The sequence below is a fragment of the Emydura macquarii genome, unplaced genomic scaffold (assembly GCF_026122565.2).
Source record: "Emydura macquarii macquarii isolate MOO-44397 ecotype Brisbane River unplaced genomic scaffold, CSIRO-AGI_Emac_v2 contig_71, whole genome shotgun sequence".
NCBI classification, from domain to species: domain Eukaryota; kingdom Metazoa; phylum Chordata; order Testudines; family Chelidae; genus Emydura; species Emydura macquarii.
Genome location: NW_027130208.1, coordinates 392,524 through 404,815, shown reverse-complemented (window position 1 = coordinate 404,815; position 12,292 = coordinate 392,524). Strand labels below are relative to the sequence as shown.

The 12,292-nt window shown below is 45.1% G+C and overlaps 1 protein-coding gene across 7 annotated transcripts in view; it reads right to left on the bottom strand.

Moving 5' to 3' along the window:
* Window positions 1-12,292, bottom strand: part of SETD5 (SET domain containing 5) — a 98,408-nt gene that overhangs the window by 46,022 nt on the left and 40,094 nt on the right. For all 7 annotated transcript variants that reach the window (XR_010918427.1, XR_010918428.1, XM_067540523.1 and 4 more), the window contains exons 3-8: window positions 9,834-9,939; window positions 8,034-8,245; window positions 7,670-7,728; window positions 7,132-7,319; window positions 5,821-5,859; window positions 787-1,029 (exon numbers count right to left, since the gene is read on the bottom strand). Coding sequence is in view for 5 of the 7 variants with exons in the window: in XM_067540523.1 (XP_067396624.1) it covers window positions 787-1,029; window positions 5,821-5,859; window positions 7,132-7,319; window positions 7,670-7,728; window positions 8,034-8,245; window positions 9,834-9,939 (847 nt within the window). In the remaining 2 variants the exon portion in view is untranslated. The remainder of the gene's footprint in view (window positions 1-786; window positions 1,030-5,820; window positions 5,860-7,131; window positions 7,320-7,669; window positions 7,729-8,033; window positions 8,246-9,833; window positions 9,940-12,292) is intronic.

Here is a 12,292-nt window from a genome sequence, read left to right as displayed (position 1 = left end):
CCTGAGAAGGGCCACATTCTTCTGTAAACAGAGTTGGGAAGGGTGTACCAGAAGTGGTAAAGATTCTCGGCCTGATGTCTCATGAACTATGCTAACCTCTTCCATCTATATATAGAAACATAGGACTAAAAGGAATCTTCAGGCTCATCAAGTTCAGCCCGCCCCTTGATACTGCAGGCAACTCCATCATATAACCCTACTCATCAACTAAAACTAGTTTGGTTATTTGCCCGCACTGATCCTATTGGGAGGCTATTCCAGAACCTCACTCCTTATGGTTAGGAACCTTCTTCTAATTTTCAGCCTGAATTTATTCACAGCCAGCTTATATCCATTTGTTCTTGTGCCAACATTGTTCTTTAGCTTAAACAGAACATCTCCCTGTTGTACGTAGAGACACCAATCATATTTCCTCTGAGCCTTCATTTTGCTGGGCTATACAAGCCAAATGTTTTTAGCCTTCTCTTATAAGACAGGCTCAATTCCCTTGACCAGACTGGGAGCCCTTCTCTGCACCTGTTCCAGTGTGAATTCATCTTTCTTGAACATGGATGACCAGAATTGCATACAGTTTTCCAGATGAGGTTTTACCAATGCCTTGAACAATAGCATAATACCTCCCTATCTCTACGGCAAATACTTATACATGGATTTGCCTCTATCTGCATCTGGGACCTGAAATGATCTGGTTATACCCATGGTTTTCTTGCTCACCCAGCCCACACCCTGCACTTAGAACCCAATGGATTGGCCTCCATCCACTCCTGTATCCACACTGGTTCTTACCTGCATCTGGGACCCAACAACAGTGTTATTGCAGGTCAACTCTGTCTTGTTGATTGTGTCCAACACAGCAGTTTTGCCCACAAATTCTTTATTAGAGCTTAGATGCCGTTCCAGGAGGTTCTGTACATCAGCACTGTACTGGTTAGTAAAGGCTTCTTCATACTGATCTGTCCAGAGCCGTATCCGGTTCTCCCACCCCTCAGCTGTATTCTCATCCAGGGCATGTGCTTCAGAAGGAGAATTCTGCACCAAAGAATATAGGGAAAATGAATAGTACATGCAAGGAGAAAACTCAATCCAAGAAGCTCTGATGGAAGTCATGGAGTTCACCAGCCTTCTTCCTCTGTGGCCAGAGCTAGGAAAGTGAATCTCTCACCAAGCCCCAGATCCCACTCAAATACTCAGATGGTCACATGGGCAACTAAGAAGTGGCAGCGTTTTCAAATTTTCCACCCTCTACTACAGAGCATAAAACTACTGCTTGTTAGTGACCCATGGAAAATTTTGTGTTGGGTGAAACCCAGGTATACGCTGCTTGAGCTGTCCTGCATGGAGAGAAGCCAGACTCAGAGGGTTGGGGAACATAAAAACAAGACCCATTTTTCTCACCTGACTCCTGACCTCCTTTTTTCCTACTCCCCTTGCCTATTCTTTGCTCTTCCCCTTCCCACCCTCTGTTCCCCACTTCCTCCAACACGCATTCTATAGTTCTCAACCCCAACAACAGAAAGGACAAAAGTAAATGTTTAAAATTAAGAAGTAGAAATAGGCTAGTAAAAATGCATACTTGTGTAGAGACTGCAAAAAGGGAAACTTAGAAATAACTAGGGGGTCTAAGAAGGATACCAGAACAGGCAGAGGATTAAATAGTAGAAATAGACATCATAAAATAGTTAAAACATAAACAAACACTTTGCTGTGTCCTTTGTCCAAGCTCTCATTATGTTGTCTCTTAATTCCTGCACCATCTTTCCCTCTGATCTTGACAAACACAATCTTGCCCTGCTCATAGCCACTAAGGATATGTACACACTGACAGCAGCAAATTCGCTGCCATCAGTTTGATCTATCTTGATTAACTGAGCAGCAGTGAAGACCCACTCAATCGATCCGGAAGTTGATTCAATTAAACCACCTCCTCAAAAGGCGTAGCGCTGCGTCGACGGGAATGCATTTCCCCTTGGCACAGCAGAGATGGCGAGCTAAAGGAAAATTAGAAAGTCGATGGGAGTTATGTAAGCTACTCTGCGTAGCTTGTGTAACTCCTGCTGACTGTCGATGAATTTCCCGGTAAATGCGTACTAAGCCTCAGAAGGTTGCTGTTAAGATCATTTTCCTAGCCTGTCACTATGACCACGTCATTTAGTATCTCTCCACCAGCTCTCCGTTTCTCTATTGAATCAAACGGAAGCTGCTTTGTTTCGCTTTCAGAGCCCCTCGGGGTCAATCGCCACCCTACATATAATCTCTCATTTGCTGTCAACTCCTGCCTCCAACTGGCCCATGATTCCAGCCTCCCTCACCCACTTGTTAGGTTTTCAAACAAGCACCTTTGTGCTTTCTCCCATGCTGCCCCTTGCATTGGGGCAGGCAGTCACCATAAACATCTGCAAAGCTACCTCATTATACTCCTTCAACTGCTTCTTTGCTGGGATGCCTACAAACACTTGACAGCCATTAGGCTGCTGATATACTGAGACCACTGCCTATCACTAGTGTTGTTTCCTTGTACTCCCACAAGTCTGTATCCATCTGTTTCTTGTTTTACACTTAGGTTGTAAGCTCCTTGGGGTAGGGACTGCCTTTTTATTCTGTGTTTGTACAGCACCTAGCACAATGCCCTGGTCCATGACTAGGCTCTAGGTGCTACCATGATGTAATTAATAAAAATAAAAGAATACAATCTTAGCACTGTTATCTTATACTTCCTTCCCTTCCATTGTTTTCAGACTCACTTGCTGCATTTTCTCTTAAACTAGACTGTGTCTTACATGTTTGTGGTGCGCCCTGATACTCACTGAGGTCCCTGGGCACAAACAGAGTGGATGCAGAATCAGGCAATGAAAAGTGGCGAGAATCACGGAAAGACTTCTGCATAAGAAGATATTGAGAAAACTGGGATTGTAGTTTTAAGAGGAAATGAATGAGGCCATGATAAAGACATTATTAAAAGCGAATGAAAGAGAACATAATCGGATGCTCTTGTTTACCCTCTCTTGTAAGACTAGAGCAAGGGAGCCAAACAATGAAATTGGAAGGCAACAAATTTAAACGGGAAATTCTTTTTACATGACAAAATTAACGCATGGAATTCTCTGACACAAGATACTGAGGCCAAGAATCTAGGAGGATTCAGAAAGGACTGATGTTTTTGGCACTCGTATTTCAGTGACAGGCACCACAGAATAACCTCAGATATGCGTAATAAGAACGTTCACAATTATATTAGATCAGATAAAAATAAAGAATAATATTCAGAAGCATGAGTTATATATATAAAACTGTCCACTAGAGGATTTTGTGTACCTTCCTCTGAACCATCTGGTACTGGCTGTTGTACTTGGTGTGTTGGTCACCGATGTTTATCAGTGTAGGCTGCGTGCGTGTATCCCTGTGTAGATGCTGTCCTAGCTCTGATCAGGAAACTGAGACAGCTCTCACGATCGAATGAATCGACACGACCACGGATTAGCTGAGCAACGAAGGCACCCAGTCCAGGTTTATTGCGTGCGGCACAATGAGAAGTGACTTACAGAGTATCTCTGGGTCAGTTTCACATAGGCGGCGTTACAATGGTCTCGGCCCAACTGCGGGACTTTCCGTTATCCCCTAGACCAGGCAATATTGTTCCCTCTGACACCCTCTTTTATACACTGTTTCATACAATTTCATTCTGCCCCCTTTGACGTAGGTAGTTGCCACCCTCTTGACGTAGTCTAATACCACCTTTTTCCGTTAATTGGCTGATTTGGGCAAAACAACTCCATGTATCACCTTTTGTCATTTCTATCCATCAAAGTGTCATTTTAGGGAGTTGGTTATCTCTTTGGTGTCAGGATGTCTTGGTGCCTTCTGTACCTGCTACATATTTTAGTAATAGTTTGGCAATCTTGCAGTATCAGCACTTTCCTGTGCCAATTTCAGTTAACTTGAGTGACCCCTTATACTCCTGTTCACTCAGCTTTTTCCATTTAGGCCTTAGCTTGTTTTACAGGCCTTAAGCTCTAACTTCTTACTACACTGGTTACTATCAGAGAGAAGATATTGAACTAGGATGGTGAGACATACTAAGATACAGTCCAGACTACTGAGTAGTTGTGTCACCCCGTATTGTAAAGGGTGACCTTTATGATATTTTGCTGCTGTAGCCTCCAGCCTGGACCGTACCATGGTGTGGCAAAAAGGTGCAGTGAGCAGGATTTATGCACAGCTTGTTATTTTAAATAGGTTTACACTTTAAGCACTGGTATATAAAATTTTAAGTGAGTCTCAAGTGTGGTGGCTGGAAACAATCAAAGAGATGTTGTCTGTGCTGCAAGAACACAAAAGTGTTTTTTAACAAGCCAGGGAAGACATACTTGCTAATTCATAAAATCATTCCAGAAGGACTACCACAACCTTCCAGAAGACCCGATAGAGTAGCACCACTGGCAAGGCACAGGAACGAATTTGTGCAGAAATACAAAGCAAGTTGGATCTAGGAGTAATTAGAGTCCGAGAGCTCTTGGGTGTCGCCTGTGGTCTTGGTTTCTAAGAAACACAACACTAAGATTTTGTGTTGATTATAGAAAACTCAGTGCTGTCAGAGTACCAGATGTGTATCCAGTGCCTAGAACTGATGATATGCTGGACATTTTAAGCAAAGCCAAATATCTCAGCTTTTTTTATTTAACTAGAGATTATTTCCTTTCAATAAGGATGCCCAGAAAAAAAATCTGCTTTCACTACTCATATGGGACTCTATAAGTTCACAATGTCACTGTTTGGGTTAATTAATGCAGGGAACATCCTTCCCCAGAGACTTTTTGTCTCTTGATGCCCAGCTGGAAATGTTTTTCAAGGGCGGGACTGAAACTACAAAAAAGGAAGGACAAACCCCCCAAGGCACACTTCCCCTTCCTGCTCATCACATTCACTGCACCTACAGTGACAAAGGAAGCATTCGTTGGATCCTGGGAGAAGGAGCCTGATCAAAGAAGTTTGGTCAGTAAGGCTGCTGAAAGCATATGTGGAGAAACTTTTCTGGACACTGCGTTAGACACCAGTAAGCATTTTAACTTTATTTTTGTATAACCATTTCGGACTTTTAGGCCTCATTACTTTTACTCATTTAAAATCTCTCTCTTTGTAGTTAGTGAACTTGTTTTATTATTTTATCTAATCCACTGTGTTTACATTGAAGTGTTTGGGAAACTCCATTTGGGGTGGCAAATTGTGCACATATTATTTATATGAGAGAGAGAACAGACTTTATATAAACTTGTATTGTCCAGGAGACGGCTGGGCAGTACAGGACATACATTTCTGGGGAAAAGCTCAGACTGGGAGTGTGTTGGGGTCACCCTGCAGTGTAAACAAGACTGGTGAGAGCCAGAGAGTAACCGCAGTGTGGCAGGCAGTTTGCAGTTACACACAAACACGCAGGGTGTGGCTTGCATGCTGGAACGCTGTTTGTAAGTGGCTCAAATGGGAATTCCTTCAGCAAAGCATTGTATGGCACCCAAAGCTGCAGGGCAGGGGTGACACAGCTGCTCATTAGTCCATCTGTGACCTACCCCGGTCTGATCTGCTAGGATAAATGCTACATTTCGATGACAGTACTTAGGTCCTTCTCAAATGAAAGCAGAGTCCATCAACCAATAGGAAATTCCCCTAACACCTCCCTGCCCCCCCGAAAAGTCTCTTTTGTGGTGCATGAAATGTCAGGGCTTACCCAGAAACTAGTGCTAGAATCAGAGATCCCCAGACAAGACAAATCAGGAAAAACTGCTGAGAGAAGTGACAGAATCATGCAGGCAGCTCAGGTCCACTCACCTTCATCCGCAGAGACTTCCGCGAACCCTCTCGAAAGGCCTGTGCCCAAAACAAGAGAACAATGCCCATCAGTATTTTCTACCCTTTCTTTTGATTTCTATAAAGCACTCGCCCACACTTGATGGAGTCCCAGGATCACATTTAAATCAATCCCACTCCAATAGCCCAGAGATCATAGCATTTCACAAAAGATGGCAGAAGCCTCAGAAAGATTTAAACAGGAGAGGCTGAACATGAACAGAAAAGCCCCATGGAAGGACACCAGCAGACATTCTCAGAGAGGGAGCTTTACAGACAGCATTCCTGAACTGAGAAAATTCATGCCCTGATCGGACTAAGGCAAAAATATTGGGGCCAAGAGAAAAGATGTTTGGGTCACTCCATCTGCCTAGGTAGGAAAGAGGGGCGGAGACCATCCCTCAGTAATGCTAAGAATTGAATCAGCTGGTTTACAGCAACCATTGCAAACTGCAGAGGGTTGGTGCTCCCAACTTCCTAACCCTAACAAGTAAGCTGTATTCCGCAATCTCTGTGGCTATAGATCAACATCAAGGGAAGGCCAAGTAAGTAGCAAATTACAATAATCAAGCTGCTGGTGAAGAAGACACAAATAACGTATGTTGTCCGCATCACAATACAAATAGGTAGATGGAGAACAAACCGAAGTGATTCTAAATCCCAGAACCCTCCCATCAGCCTCACACCACAACCTCAAATAAAGCCACCCATAAGTGACATAAGTTGTGAAAACTCCAGAAAGAAGGCTGATAGGCAATGAAAAGCAAGTGTCCACCACCACCCTTGGAGATTTCATTTCCAAGAATCAGCTCACCCCCTGCAGAACAGTCCTGCTTATCCCCACTAGTAACTGCATCCCAGACCGCACACACACTACTCGGAAAGAAGAACAGGGTCCTCTGAACACTTCATTCCCTTCACATCAACGAACCTTCTGCCAAAGACAGACAGGGACTCCTGAAGAGATTTTTCTGAACTCTGATGAACCAGCAGGGGGAATGGAGATGCAATTCAAAACTAAACTTAAAGCCTTGAAATGCCATTGGAAAGTGTTGGGAAACAAAGGGGAAGACAAGGCAATCTGTAGGCTCCAGGCTGGGATGGTCAAGTGGTTCATAAAGTTGTGGCAGTGATGGGACATGAGAACTTCCTGCCCATGTGAGCATTGCTTACTCAAGATAACCAAAGGGTGACCCATACTTGGGCACACTGACGACTACAGAAGGGTCAGCCTGCACTCACCAAGACTGTGTCCAGCATTTGGTCTGGGTTGTTTCTGCCTTGCTCACATACCTTGATCTTCTTGGCCTTTGGTGCAGTGCGAGCTTTCTCCATACTCCTCTTCCTCTTCTTAGGTTTGCTTCTGCGGACCCGATTAACAGTGAGAGTGATGCTAGTGGGTGTGTGCTGCGTAGCTGTGTACAACACTGTGGAGGGGGAGAGCTCCTCATCCCAGCTCTCGGTTGCACTACTGTCTCCACCTGTAGGGAGGAGTAGCACATTAGCACTGTCCTGTCTATCCCACAGAGATCTTCACTCCCCTTGTCTTCCTTCCCAATGATTTGCTAGTTAGACATTGCTCCCCAGCCTCAGAGCTACAGAAGCTCAACTCTCCTCCACTCTCCAACCTTCGGACACTGCATGAGATGACATTTCTCCACGTGTCCCCAGAGAACATCCCTCAAGTCCCGGTGGTGGAGAGGAAAGGACACGAGTGTTTATTCCAGCTAGAGGTGGTTAGAGCACTAGAGAGACAGTAACAAAGAACCTTCTGGCCCTGTTGGAGGAGACAAAAGCGTCACCATTACTCAAAGCATGACCTCAGCCTTACCTGACACATTGTCCTGCTTCCGGCGGCGCAGCCTGATCACCTTCCCCCCGCTCATTCCCCTGCAAAAGGAGAATGAACAACTGCAGCTAGTTTTGTAAGGGTCAGTCAACTTGAAATTCAACCAGATGTCCCAAGCTGCATGCCCTCAGTGGGGCCCAGGGTGCTAAGAGCACCCATTTATCAATTCTCATCTCCACTCCTAGGGTCACCAATATTTGTCAGGCTGACAGAGCAAAGCACTCGAGAGAACACTTCAGCTAGCAACAGGAAGTCCATCCCGAACACAAATGTGATACTTAGTCTGACATTAGAAGTCAAGTCAAATAAAAAAAGCCATCCAGTTCTGCGATGCATCAGAAGTTACCTGCATTTGTCACACTTGATGAGGAAGCCATCTTGAGAGAGAGTGCAGTGACACCAGCTGGGAATGGACTCTCCCTCTGAGGAGCTCTCACTGTCCCCGGAGTTTTCCTCATCAGGTGAGTGCAAGCCATTCAGCTCTGCACGAGGAATGATAGTCTGGACTGGGGGAGATGCTGGGGGTGTTGGAGGAGGAGGAGCGCCATAATTATGATCCTGTAAATAAACATCTCCATCAGTATTATTTTGAATAGAGGGAGTTCAAAGTCTTAGGCTATGTCTACACGACAGCAGCACTGTGCCACTGTAGTGCTTCGGGTGAAGCCACTCTAAGCCAACAGGAAGCAGTAGCTCTGTCGCTGGGAGCAGCTCTGTCTACACTGGCACTTCGGTTGATATAATTTATGTCACTCTGAGGTATGGATTATTCACACCCCTGAGCGACAAATTATACCCAGAACAAGGAGAGTTCTGGAGCACTTTAAAGACTAACACATTTAATTTTTGTAGGCATAAGCTTTCGTGAGACTCAGCTCACTTCATCTACCTCTGCATCAGACGAAGTGAGCTGAGTCTCACGAAAGCTATGCCTACAAAAATTAAATGTGTTCGTGTTAATCTGTACACAGCAAAAACAAGGAGAGTTCTGGGGCACTTTAAAGACAGCTACCCCTCCGGAATTATACCCAAGTAATTTGTAGTGTAGATGTAGCCTAAGAAACTCGGCTCTAAATCCACAGCCATTGGGGAACCCAACAAACAATCTGAATGTAAAACAACAGTCTGCAAACAGCCTGAAGCAACAGCTCTGAGAGGTGTGAACTCTCTCAATGGGCTGTTAACTTTGAAACCTCTGAGAGCAATTTAAATGTCAATATCGACTGTTTCACTGCTGATCATTTTTAAACAAACATCACGCTAACATGCTTATCCCAAAATCTCAACGCACTGTCCATGCTTTCCCCCCACCTTCCCAAGTTCTGACAGTTGTGTGTTTTCAATATGAAAATCTGCAGCATGCTGAAAACGAAGCATGAAGACGGTGTAAAATAAACTGGTATTTGGTAACACATCACCAGGGAGGACACAGTGGAAGTTATTAGACATTCACATACTTTGTTCACCAAAACCCTCCATTTTACAATTTAAAGGAAGCTGTTGCAGATTTTCCTATTTGCCTCACAGGGCACTGAAGGAAGCAGGGGATCTTGCCACTGAATCAAGCTTGCTGAAGAGACATGGGGCAACAAACACCCAAAATGAAGCATGAACGGCAGGACTCATTCTTGGACAACAGTAGTGAGTGAGTTAAACCAGTGGTCTTCAAACTGGCATACCCCAGGGCACAAACAGCGGGGCTTGGGAAGGGAGCGCCACCTCCACACCTCCGATTCACTGCACTGGGCCAATTTTAAACTTGTTGAGCTGAGACCCCCCCCTTTGAGTTACAATTTTTGGTTGTGCGCCCCCCTCCAATTGAGACAGGTTGGGTGGCCTGTTGAGGCGAGGTGCGCCTCAGTTTGAAAACCTCTACAAGCTGTTGCTAAATGGAAGACAAATCGGAGGGGGAAGGGGGGGGGAGAGAGACACGCCATGCGTCATCTCTGCCTCTCTCAGATGGCGGTATGTGGTAGACTACATTATCTGGAAAGGGATACACAACCGAAAAGCACGGAGCTAAACAAAACAGCAGTTCAGTGTTACGTAGCAAGGGGGAGGGACTGTGGAAGGAGCAGGGGAACAAAGTGTAAAGTAAGGGGATGGTGCGATACAATCCTCTGCATATTAAGGAGCGAGTACTCACTGCATAAGGCAGCCCTCGATAGCTGTGCCTCTGGGTGGCCTCATAGCCATGATTGGAGTACACATTCTTCTCACCAACAGCTGGACTAGCTTCCACGGACTCTGGGCTGCAGAAAATAGCCAGAAGACCCATCAATGTAGCACCAAATTCCCTTTTGTCAGGCACTTGCCAATATCTGAGCATTCTTGTTTTCCCACTCAGCACAACGTTATAACCACTGTTAAGAAATCTCAGAGAAACTGAAGTACATTATCCTCTTCACAACGTGGCTGGTACATGGAGGTTGGGGGTGTAGGATAAATCTGTGATCAATAGACAGAACAGGCAGGTGAGCAGAGGTCATGCTGGATAAGGAGCAACTAACTCAGCTCATGCTGAAGCAGGGTCTGGGCCTGAGGAAAGTGGGGAGAAGAGTAAGAAACATGCTGACAGCCAGTCACATTATGTCTATTCTCATATTCCTCCACTAGTTTCCCTTTCACTTCAGGATACAGTTCAAGATTTCCTGCCTTGATTTTAAAACGCTCTATGAACCTGTTCTATCTGGGCCCACAAGCCGTATCACACCCTTCTTGTCCCCCACTCCATGCCCTCTACCTGGCTAGTGCAGATTAGTCTCCATCCCACCACACTGACACACCACTACCTTCTCCTGTCATAGCCACAAAAGTATCTCTTCAAATTGCAACTGAACACACCATAGCTGCCTTTATGTCTGTTCCTCATCCCCATAACAGTTCAAGTGTCATTTAACTTCACAATATAATTTGTATGGAAGGTAAACATCTGGCATTTGGGATACAATTTGTATGGAAGGTATACATCTGGCAGGGTTTGGAATGGTTCCATGTTACAAAGAAAGGTGAATAAAACTCATGGCTTGGACCAAAAAGGGCAAAGCAGCTTGGCTTTATGCTTCCTACACACAGACACTGAAAGGGAAATGAGTTGAATGGGAATTCTGTTGCTAACTTAAAGTGACAATGCACATTTTCACCACATGGTGGCAAAAAATCTCAGGTCTAAATGAAGTGTGCTATTGATGAAGGGCTGCAGGAGTCCTGGGTAGAGGAGGGACAGCTGCAATTCAGCACAGGGAAGTGGTAGGTACAGAATACCAGAAAGGAAATATCCTCTCAGTTGAGACACATTCCAAAACAGGAGATGGAAGAGGACATACCACTGCACACATACAATTATGGGTTGCATTAGAAATGACACAGGAAATAAGTGAATCACATCTGTAGTTCCAGGGCAGGACGACACAACACTGCAGCGGTGAAGCTGTGGCACTGTAGTGCTTCTGTGAAGACGCTACTTCTCCTGTCTGTGGGCATATGTACTACACCTCCCTGAGAGGCAGCAGCTATGTTGATGGGAGAAGCCCCCCATTAATATAGCGTTGTCTACACCAAGGGTTAGGTTGGTAGAACTGCATCGCTCGGGGTATGGATTTTTCACATAATGCAGTTTAACTAATCCACTTTAAATTCACACCTTTAGTTAATTCAGATTAATTTTCCTAAGTGTCCCTGTGTAGATGAAGCCTTAGGCCTGCTCTACACTAGGAGTTAGGTCGACACAAGCCATCTTATGTCAGCCTAACTCTGGAAGTGTCTACACTACAGTGTCGCTCCTGCTGACGTAATTGCCTCACTGCACCAACTGAATAACTCCACCTCCACAAGAGGTGTAGTCAATGCTGACGTAGTTAGGTCAACACAATGTCACCTGTAGACACTGCATTGCTTACATCAACTATTACTGACTTCCAGAAGCCATCCCACAATGCCCTGCACTGACACTACAGTCAGCACAAGCACTCCTGGTGAGCACATGAACCACTGACACAAAAGTGATCCAATTACTGTGGCAGCTGTATGCCAACGAAACTCAGGTCAACATAATTCTGTAGTGTAGACATGCCCTTAGTGTTTAGAGCTCTGCCAGATTCACACTAGTACCACAAGACCCAGGAGTGAGAATCCTGCTTTTCTGTCTGCTTTGCCCCTTCTCCCATTCTATAATCCTTGAAGGAGTGCATCTTGTACCCCACTCTATGTACTGGACACAAACAAAGGTGAGTTGCTAGGCCTGCTCACCAAGGTGGACAACCAAGAAAGAGCATTTCAAAAACACGTGAGGTATTTAAAGGTGGGGGGCTTCCAGTTTCTGTGACCCTGGGTAATGGAGTTTAAAATTGTGAGTAGCGTGGTCACTGTTGTGTGGTCTGAGGTATTGTGGGATAGTGGCTGGAGGACTACTAGTGTCGAGATGGGCCATGCAGTGTCTGCATTCAAACTGTGTTCACCAAAGTAGGTTGACCATAGTTTTACACTGTTCAGGAAGGTGATTTTACCGTGTCATGGTAACACGATGCTTACATTGGTTGGAGACCAATTTGAGCACAGATACATGAACAGGCCCATGCGAGGCACCTTATGTTGACCTGACCTGAC